This window comes from Carettochelys insculpta, chromosome 7, assembly GCF_033958435.1.
Source record: "Carettochelys insculpta isolate YL-2023 chromosome 7, ASM3395843v1, whole genome shotgun sequence".
Taxonomy (NCBI): Eukaryota; Metazoa; Chordata; order Testudines; family Carettochelyidae; genus Carettochelys; species Carettochelys insculpta.
In genome coordinates this window covers 63,154,346-63,175,144 of record NC_134143.1, presented here as the reverse complement: position 1 = coordinate 63,175,144, position 20,799 = coordinate 63,154,346, and the positions used below count along the sequence as shown (strand labels likewise).

Here is a 20,799-nt window from a genome sequence, read left to right as displayed (position 1 = left end):
AGTAGACAGGCTGGGGGTGCGGGTTGGGGGATTTTTTGTTTATTTGATTGCGTCTCCATTTATTTATATGGTGAGAGACTAAAAATCCATTTGTAATGCATGGAATGGATACAGATATGGAACTGATGAGGTGAGCAGATCATTAATGAGCATCCAAGTCCCATAGCCAGGAACGTGTGAAGATACACTCATGCCCTCAGCTGCCATGGATGGCCTCACAGGAATCCGATCTGCTACTTTATCACATTGGTGGGTGGATGATCACCTGCATCTCTCCTGCTGTCTCCCAGGCTCCAGCAGCTGCTCACAGAAAAGCCACAAACCTGCAACCCCCACTCCGTAGGAGGCTCATAGGCCAACAGTGCAGCCCGACAAGCAGGTAGAGTCAGGCAGGATGTGGTACATCTCTCAGGAAGGCTCTGATGGTGGGGTTCCTTGAGAGCTCCCCCCATCAGATCACACTAGTTCAAGGGGTGCGGTTTGCACCGCCTTGTGCCCCTGCCTGTTCTTCTGGGCTAGAACATCTGCTCAGAATTTGCATGGCAAGTAACAGCTGTGAACATGGGCCTTTCTCCCTATCCCTGGCGGTGTGCATGGTGCGGTAACCACTGTAACTGGAGATGGTGCCTTGAAGGGCTGAGCTTTCCAGACAGTGAGTCTGGGCAGAGTGCTATGAATCTTTGAGACCCAGGCCTAGAACAAAGCCAGCCTCTTGCATGCTCCCAAAGCCTTGGTCACAGCCTGCCTCAGCATCTGGGAGGGGGCAGAGCATGGGCCACTCTCCACAGTACCAAGCCCCGGCACTCCCTGGGCATTTTGATGCAGAACTCGAGGTGGGGGGGTGATGGAGCTTGGAGCTGCCTGTGCTGATGCAGAAGCAAACCCCTCTCTGGTGCCAGGCTCCTGAAGGGAGGGGAACCAATCCTACAGATATATTTCTGCAGGTCCTACCAGTAAGGAGGCGGACACCGTGTAACTCCAGCAGCAGGCCCCAGTCCTGGATTGGTCGCTGAGTGGTCCACGCTGCCCTCCTGTGATTTTACCATTTGACTCATTTTAAATCCAGACAGCTGGTTGGCTATAGCCCTGCCCCACCCTCCTTGTATTGTCCATCAAAAGAGGAACAGCTGGTCTACCGGTGCTCTTCCTGAGACAGGTCAAGAGAGGGTGTGGACTGGGGTTGCTTAAGGCTGTTCCTTCATATCCCCAGAGCAGGCCCTAGTTTGACCTGCTCCTGTGACTACCCTGGTAGCAGACAGCACGACTGACTAGCAAAGCATGTACTGATCCCGGTTGAGTTATCCACACAAGTGACTACTGCTATGGTCCTTTTCTGAGTTGTGGGTGGCTTATTTCTGACAGTCTGAGCTGTACCACCCCAGCTGAAGGCTGGACTGGAAATGACAGCAAAATGGAAAATGCAAAGCAAAACAGGATCAGCAAGGTACTTACACAGGAGTACAGCTCTTATGCAGGGCTGTGCACATTGCTTATCCTGAGATTGCAAGCTCTTCGGAGGGCAGGTATTGTCTTTGTTCCACGTGTGCAGCTCCTAGCACAACGGGGTCCTGATCCATGACTGGGTATCGTAATACCAACTATGATAACACTGTGCTGAAGTTACCTTGCTGACCCAGCGCCTGGAACTTTTCACTCTGCTATTTTGAGGATGCAACACAAAATGGAACTTGTTTCTTGTCCCCCTACGTGGAAAATTTCACCGTCATCGGTGAGCCGTCACAATAGCCCAGGCGTCCCTACTCTGGGTCAGGAGTTCCACCACAGAAAGGCACCTTCCTTTCTGCAAGCCCCAGGGCTGATAACATGGCCGACAAGGAGCAGGTCCTGCTTGTTTTTCCAGCACGGGCTTCCTGCTGGGAACACGTTCTCGAATGTTAGCTTGAGTCGTGAAAAGCCTGACTCGTCGGTGGAAACTGGGGCAGGGGCTCAGCCCCCCTGAAAGTCAGACCTTACACCCGTTTAGTTAGATACACTGGGAAAGAACTCTACTGGACAGACTCTAAGGGGCAAACTCTGCCCACCCCCCATGGGAAGTCCCTGGGCATCAGAAGTGACAGGGAGGGGAGGGGAGAGAAAATAGGTTTGCGGGGAACACTGCCAGAGCTTGCACCACCTGCACAGTTCTGCCACTCTGTGGAAGGAAGGCTGCAGGGGCTGCTGCTACATCCATTCCCCTGCCCTCTGCCTCTCGCGGGGACTCGGGGGCTAAGGGCTGCCACCGACAGTCACTGCAACAGAGAGACTTCTCCCGATCCCTGTGCGCATCCCCAGCACCCAGCCCAGCTGCTTCAGCTAAGGGGCAGAGCGCCCTGTAAGCTGAGCGCTTGGTCAGCTGCCCACGAGAGATTCAGGTGCCCTCCAGCTGATTAGCAGAGCACCTGCAGCTGCCCACAATGGGCAGCCTGTTTCTATGGGTGGTGCACCTCCACACATGCCTTGGTGCACATAAAACTTATTCCACCTCTGGATGGAAAATATTGGAGGGACCCCTGCTAACGAGTTGACGTGAAATAGCAACAGCAACATACATAGCGACTGTCCTATTTTGGCTGCCTGCCTACTGTGCCTAGGTGCTGTGGGAAGGTCAGGTCAGGTCAGTGCGGCTAGATTGTGGCTCATCCGGAGAGCTGGGTTAGGAGCAAGTCTGGTACGTGAGCTGGAGTTGCACAGAATGAGAACTGCAACTGCACATGGTTTCTGTTTGCACTAAAAGGAGCAGAAACCATCTTGGCGGCTTCACACAGGACTTCCACACCTACAGTCTGCTTTTGCCCTGAAGTCTCTCTCTTCTGGGTGCAGGTTTGGAAGAGAAGAGAGTCCACCTGGTGGCCTGAGCCCCCACGACTTCCACTGATGTCAGGTGGAGTTACAGCTGCTCAGCCTGTTAGGTCATTCGGGTGTATTTGTAGGAAGCAAAAGAGAATGGCCCTGCTCATTACAGACTGCCTATTGCCCATTTCCAAAAATGGCTTATTTATTGTCTATCTCCTACTCACAGATGGGAGGCTGAATTGAAGACCAGCATTATGTGAAGTATTTAAGCACATGTCTAACTCTAAGCATGTGAGAAATCCCATTGACTTCAGCAAGTCATACTTAGAAGAACCTTGAGGAATCATTTAACGTCCAAGTTTAAACTATCTTGCTGCATGGAAACAATGGGGTGATTTAGATACCCAGTCAACAAAACCAGTCTTACCTTTCCGCACGGTTTGACAGTTACTATCACGCTTTTAAACCATAAAGTAACTGTACTGAATTCTGAATTACCACTAGCCATGTGGGGGTGTATGTGTGTGTCTATATATATATATTCACAGCCACTTTCTTACGGGAAACCTTGAGTACTGCACTGCTAGTAAATATCCTCTGTATCTCTTCTGCCTGTGTCTCTTCAGCTGTATGGCTTTTTTTTCCTTCTTCAATAAACATCCTGGGTTATAAAAAAAGATTTTAATAAAAGACCATGAGCATGAAAAATAATTGAAACAGGAATGAAACAGTTTGCAGCCGCTCCTGAAGAATAAAGCACAAAACTTTATTCATTGGCTTGATTTGAATACAACGGTGATGCAGATTATAGTGACATAGGAGTGCAATGTGTGTTGCTTGCAGTATGAAAGTGGAGAAGATCAGTAATTGTACAGAACAGCAACCTAGGTCAACTTCTCATTATGCAAACAAGCAGACTTGCTGTACAGACAGACATCAAAGTACTTTTACTGAAGACTCAGAAACAGAATTTGCGCACAGACAAATGAAAAAGCAGGAATTTTTCAAAAAAAAAAAAAAAGGCGAGTTTGTCAGGTTTCTGAAGGGAGGGAAGAAACCAAAATGAAATCTAATTAAACAAAAAACCCATTGCTAAAATCTATCAACTTAAAATATGTCTCTTAAAAATTAGTTTTATCTCCAAAACACTTAAACCATCTATAAGGCCCCCTTGCTGAAAGGGTTATTAGCAACTCACACGCAGTCACACTGCTTGCACAGAACAATTGCAATAAGGATGCAAAAAGCTCATTACTGTGGGAAGATATGGCTTTTGCAATAGATATTTTTCTAGCATAGCCCGCTGAGCAGGGGCCCGATCCAAAGCAGGCTGAAGTCAAAGGAAGTCTTTCCGTTGATTTTAATAGGCTTTGGCTCAGGCCCCAAAACCCCAAGTTTCACAGACATTTAGGTGCCTAAAGCTGCAGATAGGCATGTAAATACCATTGGCTTTCAATTCCTCTCTACATCTTTTGGAATTGGGCACCTAAGTGTGTTTGAAAATCTGGCCCTACGTGCTGTGTCTGAGATATCACCTGCAAATATTTTGCAAAGACTGTGCAGCTGAAATACCTATTTATCTTCAGAGCAAACCTCAAAGCTGTTTCATCACAGCAAATAACCATCACAGAGCATGCAGGGTCACTATTCTCTCCTGTGGAGGAACATTTTTAGGAAGTCATTATATAAATACATTTCCTTACTAGAAGCCTCTTGGGAAATAAAGTAATTAATGGTACCTACATTAGTGGACAGTTATTCCCCCACTTCCTGATCAGAACGGCACATGTTTCCTGATGTCAGGAGATGCTTGAAACAGGGAGCTTTCAACTGGAACATCCAAATCTTTGCATGACACTGGTGTTCTTATCATTTAAATGGGACATAAAGGTGGGGACCAAATCCACACCAGCTGCCTCTCATGATGGGCCTCGCAGCCAACCACAGATGGCTTTTTCATACTGATGAAGAAAGGCGTATTGTTCTCTCATTACAGAGCTCCATAGCCCTTTCTGCACACCTCATTCCATTGTAACAGTGTAAGACCCTACCCCAAGCCCGCACATCCTTCCATGGTAGATGTCCACACTGAGAATTCTGCTGCCTGGTTAGCCTGAACAGGCCCACGAAGTCTGAGTGGGTGAACAGTGCAGTGGGTGCTTAAGTGGCAGCTGAGTGCTGAGTCCATGTGTCTGGTGGATAAAGATGACCTGGGACAGGTTGGCTGCTTCACTTGGTCCCTCCAATGAGGTGAGTGTTAAATCTTCTTCTGACTGTTTTTTCCAGAGGTTATAAAGTAACAGCCAACACGTGAAGCGTTTCATAGCAAAGCAAATAGCAACCCCCCCCGCCCATAAAACCCTGAAAGGTTGTTAACAGACAGACACTGCAGCGTAGAAAGGGATGAGAGAAAGAAGAGATTTTTCATTCGTTATGTACTCTTCTATCCTAAGGCCCAGCCCCTCCAAGTGCCGGGACTCCCAAATTTCACTGAGATCAATGGGAGCCTACAGGTGCTCAGGATCACTCAGTATTAGGACTTTAGGATATAATCCTAAGAGTGCTGTCTTCTCACTCTGGTGCCCAGTTGAGGGGTCACTTTTTACACCAGTTTATTGCCATTGACTTCAGTAGACAGACATACTCCTGATTTACACCTGTTACTCCAGATTTACACTTGTCCATGACTCCAATAACTTCAAGGGGTTTTCAGTGAGCAGCACTTGGCTGACCTTCAATTTTTATCTCTTAAGCACTTTAAACTCAGCTCGGGGGAGCCCTGGAGGAACCCAGACTCCCGACCCATACCTATAACAGAAAAAAATAGTTCTCTCAGAAGAAAGATTAACTTGAATTTTAAAACTGGCCCCACTATAAGCATCTTGAAACAGACAACTGCTTATCCAAGAGGTTAGTCTTCAAAAAGTTGGGCCTAATCCAAGGTTAACAAGTCTTTTCCGAGAGACTTCTAGTGACTCCTTCCAATGATAGGACTTTTGGAACCATCTGAGAAAAGATGGTTTTCCAAGGAGGGCCTAGGCATGGGGAAAGGATGACAAAACCTTCAGCGTTGGAACAAACCAAACTGTAAAACAGGCAAAGATCAAAGGAAAGATAGCCCATGCCTGCCAGGAAGAGCCAGATCTTTAGTCAAATCACAAAATTAAGCTTTATAGCTTGTAAAACCAATATATGTTGAACCTCTGTAGTCTGGCACTCCTTTGTCCAGCAACATTCGTAATCTGGCATGATTTTAGTTAGACAGATGACCACCTATCATGGACGTGGCCAAGTTTTTCACAGTCCCATAAAGTTTGTTTACAGCCACCAGTCCTGGCTCTCACTGTTCTGTGCTGTTGTTTAACTCTAATTTACCCCTAAATGTCTTCTAAGGGCCCAGTAAGCAGTGGAAGACCTGCTGTAGTCATGCAAATGCTCTCACCAAGCACCAGTCAGGTCCTGAAGGTGCTGGACTAGAGAGGTTCAACCTGTAATTTTCTCATCACTTTTTCAGCCTGACTCTTTTCATAGCACACAACAGCTGATCTGAGCTTACAAGTCACCCATAAAACATATTTAAGGAACAGTTACTAACAAGAAACTGAGAACACGTATGTATTGTAAGACAATATTTAAAACTCTTCACAGTGCTCTCATATCTTTTAAGAAACACTGGCATGAAGTTGTTATTCAACAAGAAAGACAAAATAATATAATGAAGCTCCTCAAACAGGTTTTGAAAGGGGAAGAAAATCGTACTGTTGTTTTTCAACTCTTACAATGGGTAATATTCCTTAATCTGTTGTGGAAATGTTTAATAGTAAATTTACAGCTGGAGGGAGGTGAGAAATGGGCTCTGAAAGCTTGGAAATTTTTCTGTACTATGTGCTGCTCCCTTTCAAGGGAAAAATTATAACTGGGGGAAAAAGGACTTAGACTAAGGCTGACCATCAAAATCATTGCTCACAAGCAGTGTTCCCTCTAATTTTTTCCCCACCCATGGGCAGAATAAATTTTGTTACGTGCAACCAGGCATGTGTGGATGTGCACCACCAATAAACACATGCTGCTAGCTGTGGGCGCTCTGCTAATCTGCTGGGTAGCACCTGACTCTCTCCTGGGTGGCTGCCCAAATGCTCAGTTTACAGAGAACACTGCTCACACACATCTGTCACGTCCAGTTCATGTGGCATTCATCTGCAGGTTTGGGGCTCAACCAATTTCAGGATTTTTTTAGACTGATGCTCAAAATATCCAGGTTGAAACTGAGCCATAAACTGCCAGAAACAAACAGCAAATCCCAGCAAGTCCCAACCCTACCAATTTCATCATAAGACCCTTGAATCTTCAGGATGCTGTGTTCAGTTTCATTGGTAACACAGATTCGCATCTTGTTGCCACCATCGTTTACTTGTTAATAGTAATCTGGAAATGTGTGATGCTTGTGATGGGACATGAAACTAAACAACATACTGAACTGATCTGTGCTATAGTCCCACTGAAGTCACTGAAATTGCTCCAAGGATTCGTTTGGACCAGTGTTGCACTGTTCACTGAGCTTCTGTGCTCTTGCTTCAGAGGGGGTAGCACCTCCAGCAGCTCATCCCCAGGTCTACACCATCCCTTTACCCTGGCTGTGCTCTCTAGCATGCAGGTGGTATGGACCTTCTGGCCTGGTCCCCTAATACTGAACCCTTTGCCCAGATCTCTTCGGTGGACCAGCACTGATTCTGTTGGATCAGGCCTCTTTGGGACTTCAGCAAAGAAGCATGATTTGGTTAATTTTGCATATTGAGAAGCTTCGTGACAGGACAGCATGCAGTGTTGATTGAGCAGAAGTATAGAACCCAGTGCAATGATCCAGAATCTCACAAGTTCTACATGACGTTGCAGACCTAGCCACCACCTCTGCCTGAAGTCTTGCGTCTGTTCCCAGTAACAGAAAACACAAAGGGCTCTGACCTCTCCCATGATGGATGTATCAATTCTAAAAGAAAAACCTCGACATCCCTCTAGAAAACAAGGCTGCATTGGCAGTTCAGTACCAATGAAGAGTAGACACTGACCTTTCAGCAGCTAAACCTTCATTCAGAGATGTTAATGTGTTCTTCATGTCCATGGACATAACCTGCCTACCAAGAAGTTACATTATATACAGGCAAGCTTCACATTCTGGAGCACAGTGGGAAAAGAATGCAAGCAATAATGAGCATAACTCGATTCAAAAAAGTCTAGCCTGTATGAGTTTTCCCTCCCCACAAACAGGGCTAGGCACGAAGGAAAAAAAACAAAAAGCAAAACACCGAGGCTGCATCGTTGTAGCATCCAAAGAAAGACAAACAAATTGCAAACCCTCTTGTCAAAGTGAGAGTGAAAACAGGTCAACAACAAGCAAAAAAAAAGTGCTCAGCTTGATACAGGATGCAGTATCATCAATGCCTTACAGCAACAGTGATTTAACCATTCAGCCAGTTGTGGGAAAACATGGCCCATGACAGAGCTATTTCACTGAGAAGCTTCCCTCTCCCAAGATGGATTCAATCGCAAGTCTGCCCACCCAGAAAAAAATTCTCTGTTGGTGCAACTCCAGGCAGCTGAGCCCATTTACACTAACAGAGAAGTCTGTGGGTGTGCACCAGAGCATACTTGAGAACATTTTCCTTTTAATCCTTTTGTTCCCTCCACCCACCAGCCTCCCCGCAAACCCCAGACTAAACAACAGGAAAACTGCCACTCCTCCATCATTCCCTTCACTTAAATGACTAGTGAAGTCTGAGGCATGTTAATTAAAGCAGCAACTGTGGAGGAGAAAAGATCTGAAAACATACACAGCAATTCACTATTGATACCCAAGCATATATGCAGTACAAGTGGGGAGTTTGTTTTCCAATAATTTGGTTGGTATGTGCCAGAACAGAGCAAATGGTTTGCCTCATTCTTTCATGGCAGAAGGAATACACGGCTTGCAAACAGAGCCAGTTAAGAAAAGGATGTGCAAAAAGAACTGATTTTGCCACATGAATATACTACAGAATTATATATATTCACTTCTTGACGTGATTACAATTCTTTCATTCTACTAGGCAGCTTAAGAGCACTTCCTGACTCTAGCAATAAAGTTAATCACATTCTGGAGAAAAATAAAGGGGATATCATTGAGGGAGAAGAGAGCCACTTCCTATCATGTACACAACATGAAAAAAGTTTACACATGTGAAAACTACGATCAGCTTCTGAACATAGAAATTGTTACCCCATTGGCAAGTGTTCATCTTGGCCCAACTGCTATGTATACAGGTGCCTTGGTTAAGATTTTTTTCCCCTTTTTGGTGGATGAGTAAGTTGCTCTCCAAAGAGAATATGGACATTATAATACACTATCCTATGCATTGTTTGTTTTGTGTACAGGGGTATAAATGTAGAGTGAATTAAAAGAGTTTTGCTTTCTTCTTCATGTCGTTGCGTCTCCAAAGAGGTAACTTGTCAAACTCTTGTATTGTCATGCCAAATATTTCTTGAAAAACTTCGGGTGCTAAGTGACGCTGGAGAAAGGGAGAAAAGCAGAGTCAGTCAGTCACAACCTGGGAAATCCATTGGAGAATGGGATCATTAAGGATTTCATTCCAAAGCACATAAGCAGTCTTGGGGAGTGCTAACCACTCGGGCCTGATTAAAGGTCCAGGGACAGAGACTGAAAAATTACTAACAAAGCTCGCAAAATGCACCACTAACAATCGATAATAATACTACATCTTGTACAGTGATTTTCATCAGCCAGTCCCCAAGTGCTCTACAAGAGAGGTCAGTATCATCCTCTCATACACAGCTGGGGAAATGGAGACATAGAAAACTATATGGCAGAGTCCAGAAGTGAACTGTGGATTGGGTTAAAGGAGGAGCGGGGCAGCTGTGGGTGCCCTGCTTTGGAGGAGGGGAGTGGGGACTGGGTTAAAGTGGGGGTTACCTTATATATATATAAAAAAAAAAAGGCTGAAAAACACTGGCATGGCGGGTTGCTGCAATCATTGCTCCTTCCTGCTTAAGAGCCTAATCCCCAGACGCAGCGTTTTGTTTTTCCTCATTTGTTCTCCAACCCAGGAGTGAAAGTAACAAACTTTCTAATTGGTAGAAATCATTGTGGGGGCGCTGTTCTTAAAATAAGGGTTAGAAAAAATATGGTTTGATGTTACTTATTAAGGAGTGTCTCATACTCACATGCACTGCGGCTCTTGAAGTATTGATTTTGTAACCTAATTTGAAAAAATGGCTCTTCTCGCTATTCTGTTTGCAGACACCTGACCTATGGCATCTGATCTCAGCTGCTGTTAACGATGTGATACCAGGACTGATCTCATGCTTCTACACTTACTGGGCAATGTTCTGACAGGTTCTGCCCTCTCATCAATTTATGGGTAAATACAAACTACTAAGAATTATACAAAGGATATACAAGTAGCTCTGCCAATGAAGACAAATAAGGCATTCATGTTTATGCTGCAATGAAGATCTGCGATTGCCATAGTATTTTAAACTTTTACCTTTGCTACCTCCTCCTGAATCCTTCCTCATCACAAATCTCCATTTCGACTGCAAGGCATTTCAGAGAGGGCTTCTTAGGTCTAACCAAGGGCACACACTTCGACACATGACCGTTCAAATCAGGAACAGCAATAAACTTCAGTAAGAAAGTACATTTAGGAACTTGATTCCTTACCTCAAGCCTGGTTCTGTCTACATCCCTTAATATTTTATTTCTCCCTCTGTTGGTCACCATGAGCATTTCATATGGAAAAATCTGTGAGTGCATAAGAGGGAAGGGGAAAGAGATGTTTTTACATTCTAAAACAAAGGAACATATGTGCATTCTTCACCTAGCCACACAAAAATTGCTTATAGAAGGAAACTACAAAACTATAAAAAGGCTTCTTTAAGTTACTTGAAAATGAAGTCAAATTGGCTTGAACAAACACCCCCTCATCAATAAAACCAATTTGACCACATTTGGTAGGTACAACACACATCAGCTCCATTTTCAGAGGTGTGTATACCTACACGTACCACAGAGACATATAAAGCTTATGTAAACTAGCAGAGGCCGGAGCAGCCCCCTGCCCACTGTGAGTGAGGCGTTGCAACAGCCTTGCAGGCTGCCAATAGCAGCGGTGTTCCAGCCCAGCTGGAGCAGTCCCTGTCCAAGGCAACCAGGGGAGGGGAGGGCACTTAGGACCAGGGGCGGTGGCATCTGGAGAGGCCAGGGCTGCCATGGATGGGGGCTGCTCTGGCCAGGCTGGTATGCCCCTACCCACTGGGGCTACTCCACCTGGCTGGAGCATTTCTGCCAGTGGTGCGCTGTGACTGCTCCATCTGGGCTGGAGCGCCCTCCACCTGCAGCAATGACGCAGGCAGGGAGACCTGTTGGAGGAGCTCGGAGCACAGCTGGATGCCCCCCTGCTTAACCAGTCAAACCTACCGTTTAAACAGCCAATTAAAAAGGATTTTACAACCCTTACACACACACACACACACACACACACACACACACACACCCCCCCCCCCCCCCCAGATCTGTACTTTTAGCGACAAATATGCACCTCAACTCGATTTTTTCCCCCTTGATAAGTTAGCATGGACTTTATTTAGGTAAACATGTGTGGCGTATAGGAACGCACTCAATGGTTGCCATAATTTGCACAGTTTGGAGGAAAAGACGTAATGTTTATTGTACTTCAACTACCATCACCTGAAAATAAAATCAGAAATATTATCATCTCTTTACCACTTCATTAGTTACCAAATTGTGCCTTGTGTTGAGTGAAATCTACCAGATGAATTATTTTCATGTTGTTTGTTGATTTGTTTACAAACAAATCACAGGTCTCCATTCTGACCTTAACATTGATGGATGGATTGCAGAAAAAGGTTTTATAGACAGGAATTTATCTTATATCTTCTTCTTTAATGTGCAATGCATTCATTAAATCTTCTGTATAATATTTGATGAGATTCTCTGGTTTGATTAACGTACTGGATATTCAACATTGATCAGTTTTGGATGTGAGAAATATTATGCACTTCGTTTGTTTGGATAGGTTTAATTCCACAGTTTTAAAATGAAAAGACTTGGAGCTTTTTCTATCAGCGATTCTTTAGTCAGTCTAATCAAAATGATATGCCACAGAAAGGAACTGAAAACATTTGGTGCCTGAAATGAAATAAATTAATAAAATTCACACCCTCGAAACCGAAGCTTTCTGTTTACATCTACAGCTCAGACAGCAATGGTTCAGGGGTCCCTTTGCCAAGTGCCCTTTGCCATGTCTTAGGGAGACCATGTCTAACGTTAATGGAACTGCTAATAATCCATTCCCTATTGTCCATTTCATGGCCTCTGAGGAGCATGCCCAAAGCTGCTTCTTCCTTAGGGCCTGATCCAACTCTTATTGAAGTCGAGATGAGTTTTTCCACGGATTTCCATGGAAACTGGATTGGCTTTTGTTTCCAGTTGTGGTGGTGGTGGTTTTAGTGATCTGGACATTTGTCCCCTGGGGAAAGGACTAAGATGACCACTTCCTCACACAGAAACCACTATGCAGCCAGCTAATATTATAAGTACATTTAACGTTCCTAGAAATTAAGATTGTCACTGTAACAAAACTTTGTGTTGTCCTGCCTCACCAAGTTCATTCTACTGTCATAAACTGTCTTAAGAAACCTCTCCTAAGAATAAATAAGATTCAGTCATAAATGAACATATCATTGAGTTTATTGTAGGTAATAACTTAAATAACGTATACTTAACCATATCTTACAACCAGTACATCTTAGGAGAGTCTGACATTCTCACAAGTGTACAATTAATTCTAATTTATATTTTAAGTTACATTGTTTCTGTTCAATACTTAAAATAATAGACAAAGTTATATGAAAAAGTGTAACTTGTCATAAAATAACAACCACAGTGAACACAGGGAAAACTTATTTCAAAGGTTTGAGGTCATCATCACATTTTATATCTAAACATTCGCTACAGAGCACAGTACATAACTCGGATTCAGAATACACAAATTCCAGCCCCCTTTTCAGGCATCTTTTGTTTGTTTCTATTTTGTTAAAGTTTAATGGAATCCACTGCTTTTCACGACCCATATTTTTCATGGGCAATAAACACACATTTTGAGCCAGATTCTCAGCTCATTTAAGTTGGTGTTGCTCAACTGAAGTAACTTGGGTTATATCAATTTACAGCTGCTGAGTATCTGGCCCTACAATTATTAAATGTCAACACACATCAAACTTTTACGTCACCAAAAGTCTCAAATTTTGCCCTTGGGAAAAGAGCAGAATTTCTTACCTAAAGGAAGAATAAAAGAAGCAGTACTGTAGCACCTTAAGGACTAACAAAGTTATTTATTAGGTCATGAGCTTTTGTGGGTACAGTTATTTAAAAATAGGTTGCCTGGGTACCTCAACAGCAATGGTAGCTATAAGGAGTTATACTGCATGAAAGCAGGCATTATATTGGAGCAAGGACCCAGAATAGCACAACCTGGGAGTGGCAAATTCCCCAACATATATGCATATATCCTTTAGGATGAACAAAGTTTATGATTTTGGCCATGCTCATTAACCAGCAGCAGAGAAATATACATAACGTAAAACACAGCTCTGTTGAATCCCCCTCATTGTAACCGTTTTGTTTCAGTCCCAAAAAGCTTTTAGCCAGAGTTATAAAGCATTATATTTTATACCAAGATTCTACCATCCCCCTTCTCATACTTCCTAAGAATCCCCCTTTTCAGAAGTGAACGCAGGTCTGCTGAAGGCAGTTGGAGGGACAGCGCTGAAGAAGTAGGTCTGTCATTCACTGTTAGACCAGGTAGAGTATGGGAAGCAGCACTGTAAGCTCCCCACCATCTGGCTCACTTCCCTCTCCAAAACTGGTACTGTCCCATAACATTTGGCAGAGGTGGCAGCTCAATGGCTAGGATGATTACAAGGGTGCTCCAGCCTCTTTGCCAGCTTAAGACTTTGGCTTCTTTGCTGAGGCTACCAACCTGGGGTCTCAGCTTGTGCCAACTGATAGCTGATTTTAGATGGTTTCATCAGCAGGTTAGGAGAGGAGTGAGACTGCCCTCGGCTCCCAATTCATTTCTCATAAACCACATTTCACACTGGCTGACAAGCATTTTCTTCCTGGACTATTAACAGTAATGACTAAGGATAAGGCCTCCATTTACTTTCTTTAAGGCGTTTTATGTAAAATTCTAGATATTGTTGTAGGACCATAAAACCGTAGTATAATCTAAACACTTGTGTTTCCAAGTACTGCAGTCAAATGAGTCAGGAGAGCATTTCATTTTAATACTGAGAAATGACACATTTTCATGTGCACATATCAGTCTCATTGTTTGTGTGGGAAACAGATGTACAACTAAAGAATATTCCCCTTGGTCACACAGGAATCATCTGGAGATCATACACGGCTTCTGCTAACTGGACAGGGAGCTGTGTTAATTTGTTATGTAGAGTTCCATCAAGGCAGGAGCAACGCTAATTCACAGTAAAAGATGCACTGACACAATCCCTTGTATACATTTTTCAGTTATTCATGAAAATAATGTTCCCATGTTTCCTTTTTGGCTCACTGTGGCATTCAAACAGTATTGGAATTTATGGAAAGAGAGAGAATCTCAGAAAGACAGTGAGCTTTGCTAGAAAGCAGGAGTAGGGGAAGTGCATCTGTACTGGGCAGTTTCATAGCATTTTTTTTTGTTTTTAACAAGGAGAACGAATTCTTCTTATGGGTTAGCATGCAACCCTAGAAAAGTATGTGGCTGTCACCTAGAGGGATCAGATATACAGTAAGGAGTGGCGTAACAGTTATGGTTGTAACTGCACTTGTTTTTACTAACAATCAGCACACAGTTGGGTAAGATGGACTATGTCTGTGTAGAAATGACTTCTCTTCCTGCTCCAGTAACTTGAGCATCAAAACGTATTTAATTTTTAGGATCTGATGCTCATGTGAAGACCCATATTAAGGCATCTTTCCGTGGCTCATGTGGTATAATTAATCCCTTCCCTTTTCACTAATGCTCTGTAACTAAACCTACCTCACTGCTCTTAAACAAGCATGTTCTAGGGCCGTGTGTCTATCTGGGTTTAAGCACTGTGGGCTCCTGCTATTTTACCTCTGCCCAGCTAGGTAGGGAACGAGCTGTATTTGGCATCACTCAAGCACTTTCAGCCTTTCTATGCTGTCTCCTGGAGGCTGCACACTGTGGGTGCTCTTATCCAGCCCCAGGAACAGAGAGGAGGCACACCCATGGGAGGTGAGCTCCAGGGTGAGGTTTGGCACCTAAGGAGCAACACTTGGGATGAGGTAAAGAGAAACAATGGGGACTCAAGACATTTCCTGTGGTCCCTCATCTGCAGTATACAGTCAAACCGTCACTGTCTCGAAGCAAAGTGAATAACAGCTGCACTTGCCTTTGGTTCCAACATGTTAGGCATAGACACTCCTCTGTCCATTCTCATTCCAGGGGCATGACCATCCGGGAGGGACTGCATCGGATACAGGTATAGGTCAGACACACAGGTTACATGTACACACACAGGGTAAAGGTACTCATGTAACAATGGTAACTGAGGTGAAGTTATGCTCCAATTTTCCTCTAAGCTTAACAATTCATCTTACTCTACGGAACACTGCCATTACTACTGCTTATTAGTTTTCCAGGCTTAGCTCTGGATCCCATTTCCAATTTTCTTTCCTTTAAAGGGTCTGATCTGCTGTCTGCTCAGTAGAACTGCCAAACCCATCAATAGCACTCCGAATCAACTAGGGGATTACTAGAAAGTGGCCATACCGTTCCTGCTCCCAGTGGCTGAACATATTTCCTCTATGGACTTGCAGCTTGGAATTCAGATGCCATATGATACCTGTGCAGCCTACTTTTCCTTTGATCCTCACTGACACCTGCAAAAATCTAATAGCGTTTGAGGATTTGCAAAGGGAGAACTGACTGAAACTTAGAGCAACTCCCACTGAAGTCAACAAAGAGCGATGCCTTGGCCTCTGTGGGAGTTAACTTGGGCATTTAATGAACAATTCTGCTGAATGTGTACCAGCAGGAATAGACTGCAGCTTACACTGTTAGGTGTACTGGATCTAGAGTGATAACAGATGAAAAACAAACATCAGTTTATTTTGTCACCTAAACAGGGAGATTTACCCGGATGAGGGGCACTCTTGTTTAAGAAAGTGCCATTTCTACAGTCACAATTCTTGCCAGACTCACACTTTAAGCATAATACACACAGGCACTACACAAATATATTCTGTAATCTGTTATCCTCACACTGCAGATCAGTTTTTAATATGGTACACAATCAATTTGCCCATGGAGTTAAATTATCATCAATATTTAGCATGTATATTACAATAGCACCTACAGGCCAATTATGTTGGGCCCTCATTGTGCTGGGTACTGTACAAATACATATTATGAACATATGCATGGGCAACAAGATGTCATTAGGATCTGGAAAAGAAGGCCTGGCACTTGGAAGAGCATCTACTGCTGGAAGACTGATGGAGACAGCATCACAAGAGGCCACTGGCCAGCTTTCTCAGGTGGAAGGCGAATTCCTTGTTCACAGCTACAGACAAGGAAGAGTTTGGGGCTCAGAGTTGGAGCTCAGGGGCCCTAGAATGAAGAGGAATGTGTCTAGAACACCTTTGGTTGGGAGAAGACATAGGGAGAGAAAACCCTTGGTCAGATGCCAAGAAGGAACCATTAGAGGTAACTTGCAGTTCAACATCAGTTAGCTGTACAAAGAAGGTCACAAAAGTAGTGTGCGAATCTCCTCACCCTTACAGTTCTGGGGCTGTACCAGGAAGAGTCTTAGCTGTGCCTGTCCCTTGCTGATAAAAATCTACATAGTTGGTTATGCTTAAACATGCAAACAAACAAACAAACGTCTTAAAAAACCCTTCCCTGTAGCAGTAATTCAGGCATGAATAACAGAAGGGATGTTTTTAATCTCGGTTGTCAGTTGATGGATGAAAACCCGTACTCTACCTGGAAATCTGAAAAGCAAAGGGAAATCATGTCAGCATTAGAATGTGGAAGAACACTGATTGGTCACAAACATCAAACAGAATATTTTAATTGTTCAGTGAAAGCAAAATCAGATCAGTTTCTAGCCTCCAGCAAACATCAGCTTGCTGTTCTCCACTTTGATACTACTGATGCTCTTCAGAGATATTGGAAGATAGTTACGATCAATTCCAAAAACAGTGTATTAGCTTCAGTAACTCATCTCAGCTTGTTTTATAATTAAGCATGAAAGAGATCACTGTCTCTCTGTCTTAGTGAATCTAGAGCATTGTAACTTGATGCACTGATGTTGTTTGGGATATGCCAGATATTTTTGATTGACCTATATCCAAAGGCTGTATCAAATTTCTACTGAAGTCAAGGAAGAGATTTAAGGGAGAAGGGATTAGAATGTAAGGCCATATCCAAATGAGAAGACAGCCCCAATTTAATGACACTGGTTTGCAAATTGGCTTAATTAAAACTGTGCAACATCCTACACATAACTTAAATAAGTACAGGTTGAGCCTCTCTAGTCCAGCACCCTTGAGAACTGGTGTCAAACAAGAGAATTTGCTGGATCATGGACGGTCAATATTGTCCAGCACATTATCAACACTTCCACTGCTTACTGGGCTCTTATAAGACATTTAGGGGTAAATTACAGCTAAATAACAGCACGGAACATGATAGGCATGCCTACGGAAAGTCCAAATCCACACAAGAAGATAGCAGAACTGGGAACAGAATCCAGAAATCTTAACTAACCTTAGCCAGAGCCCCGCTCTGCTAGAATGAGAGTTCGTAAGTTCATATTCTCTGCGTGTGGGACACAAAACATACATGCAGTACATAGCTAGTCTGCTGCAGGCTGTTACGCTGGACATTGGGCAGAGTCCCCTCACTTGGAGAGTATAGCTGAACATACAACATAAGCCACGTTCTTGGAGCTGAGGAGAGGTTTAAACAAACTAACTCAGATGTGCCAGGCTACTTGTCATCTTGGGCTAGATCCATTTTGAGAGAGACTGTATAATCATATCTGGAGCAGCACAGGCTTATTGATATATGTAACACACACCTGAACAGTCCCTAAGCTTTTAGCAAACACAGAACTCGCCACTTGGTTTTTTGGTATCTGAGGATTGTCTCTATATTTGGTAGAATGGCAAATACCAAAAAAGTACCAGTTGTCCCTGTTCTGATGTGTATCACAAGTTACAACATAAGGCAGAGAGAAGAAAACCCACGTAGGTACTGTACTGTTTAATACAGACGTGGCCCAGAGAAGCTGGTTGGTTTACATCCTGTAGGCTTTTCCATCAGCAGACTGAGCAGTCACGCTTATATCATTACTAACCCTCTAGTAAATATGATTCATGGGAACGCATACTTTGTTTTAAAGCTAACTTTTTTTTCATGTGCTCATTTACAGTACAAAAAGGGCCTGATTCATAGGCGAAAAGCTGAATGCAGGACACATTTCCTTCTCCTTCCCCATGCTCTAGCAACACTCCCTGGCTGGAAAGGCCTTCATGGCCCCAAAATGCTACTTCAAGAAGAGACATTTCATGTTACCGCTGTCTCTGTGGTTCTCCTGAAGGCTGCCAGTTTGCAGAGCAGGGGACTTACACTGGCAGTACTATCTCCAAAGCAACTGGGCTGGCCCTCAAAAGGTGAAGCTAGAAAAGGTTTTAAAAGGACAAAGCTGTGGAGATGATTAAGTTCCCTGTGGTGTCTTGTGTCACTTTATGCCATGGCACCTTCATGTCATAGTCAGCGCAACTTGTGACAAACTTCTGTAACTGCAAGTGATGTATACAAAGGGTCCATTTCCAGTTTCCCTCTTGTGCATAGCCAGTCATGTTGTGAAGGGAGTTACTCCTGATTTCTACCAGCACAATAGATATGGGAACCAGACCCAAAACCTTGATGTGCCTGAGCTTTCAGAATGAACCTGAAACATGGACATGTTGGCCAATGCAGCCCCAGACTCATTTGTGAACTGGGAAACAGAACCCCACCTCTGAGCAGCCTCAGGCTGTGCTTTTTAAAAGCATTTTGTTGTTTTTATGGGGCACATTTCTCACAACAGAAACACCCACCACACGTCTAGCCCAAAGTCACGCAGCAAGGCCATGGCAGAGCTGGGATTAGAATTTAGCACTCCCTGTCTCCTTACCTTGTAGCGCATGGGTATAGACTATGGTTTCTATGGTTGCAGTTCTCTAATACAGCAAAAGAGAACTTGGTGCATATGCCTGAATAAATACATACGGTTTGGTTCCTATTTACACCAGCATGTCTTTGCAATGCCAGAGCAAAGCCCTACTGTAAATGAGAACCCAACCCATAAAGGAGTTTAGAAAAATAAAGCTGACAAATGTCTGCGTATTTTAAGTTGACTATGGAGCTTATGAGACAGGGGTAAAAATAGAGATGCAGACAGAAGCTCAACCACATTTACTATCTTAAAAAGGAAATGCAGAAACCAAAACGAGTGTCACAGTTCACTCAGTAACCAAAGCAAAACAAGATGAAAGAGCCCAATTCAGCCTTACCTCGAACACCGCCGCTCACGTCCCCGTAACTATTGTACTGACCAAAGTCTGTAGACACCGGCTGTAACAGGAAGGAACAGATGGACAGGTAAATGCACAGTTCACATATGCATGATTGTGCGGGTCTTTCTCATAGCAAGCACTTAAGCTCTCAGGTCTTGCTGCATTGCACAAATTTTTGGCAGAATCTAGTCAATGGGGAGCAGCAGGGCTTTCTATAGCAGGCGACTTTTGTTTTCCTGATCTTAGTTTTCAAAGCAAGATCGATCCCAATTTAGAAACCCGATGGCATCAACAGAAAAATAAATACTCCGCATTAACTCCACCATCAGCTGCTTCACCTCACAGCCATCTTACCCTGTGCAGTCCATTTCTTCCATAGCCAGGGAGGGAGGAGGTTTTGGACGCCAAGGCATGTGAGGCTGAACAGGAAGGAGAGAAAAGTTTTTTATGAAAACACCAAAAATCCACTGAAAACTCCCAGTCAGAACATGTGGGGAAGTTGTTCTCAAACAGTGAATCTAGGCCCCAAAGAAGGTTGAGACGCCATTATATTTGCTGGGGTCTAGGGGTGAAGCCACAGTCTTCTGAGCCCCAACACCTGGAGCTGAAGCCCAAGGACTTCTGCCCTGAGTAGTGGGGCTCAAGTTACAGCTCCCCTGGCCAGAGATGAACCCTTGAGCTTTGGCACTCCTCCCAGGGGAGCAGTGCTCTGGCTTTGGCCCACCCACACAAGCTTCGTCTCCCATCCTGGGGTCATATCAATGTTCCCTCTAATTTTTTGCATCCATGGGCGGAATAAATTTTGTTGTGCACCAAGGCATGTGCAGATAGGCACTAGCAGTAGAAACACAAGCTGCTGGCTGTGGCTGCTCGATTAATCAGCTGGGCAGCACCTGACTCTCTCCTAGATGGTCACCTAAACGCTCAGCTTACAGGGAACATTGGGCCATGTCGTAATTTTTGCTATCAGAAAGGGGTCACAGTGCAATGAAGAGTGAGAAACAGGGCAGACTTTGGAAAGCAAACACCAAAAGTAAGGGTAAGAGAGCCAAATAGCTACACAGCCACATTACTTCATCGGGAGCAAGATCAGAGCAAGCAGTAATGGTGGAACCTCAAGCAGTTTGGACCTTTGCACTGGTTACACATCTAGTTCCAACGCTTATTCCAACTGTACTAAGAAATGTTGCGTGACCAGATATGGGTTCTGGCTTCTGATTTAATTAAAATTAGCAAGGAAATTGGCTCTCCTGTGGTATTGTGGATCATCTGCTTAAGGTCTCAGCTGATGCCATAAAGTGTAGAGCATGATAGTAGTTCTCTGGCTTTCAATTTAAAGC

General features: G+C 44.0%; 1 protein-coding gene across 17 annotated transcripts in view; it reads right to left on the bottom strand.

Moving 5' to 3' along the window:
• Window positions 1–3,538: 3,538 nt before the first annotated feature.
• Window positions 3,539–20,799, bottom strand: part of ABLIM1 (actin binding LIM protein 1) — a 299,900-nt gene continuing 282,639 nt past the window's right edge. For 16 of the 17 annotated variants that reach the window (XM_074999086.1, XM_074999099.1, XM_074999098.1 and 13 more), the window contains 3 exons: window positions 19,814–19,878; window positions 19,457–19,517; window positions 15,362–16,885 (listed from right to left, as the gene is read on the bottom strand). In XM_074999086.1, coding sequence (XP_074855187.1) covers window positions 16,848–16,885; window positions 19,457–19,517; window positions 19,814–19,878 — 164 coding nt within the window. In that variant the 3' untranslated portion in view covers window positions 15,362–16,847. The other variant, XM_074999101.1, reaches the window with a different exon arrangement.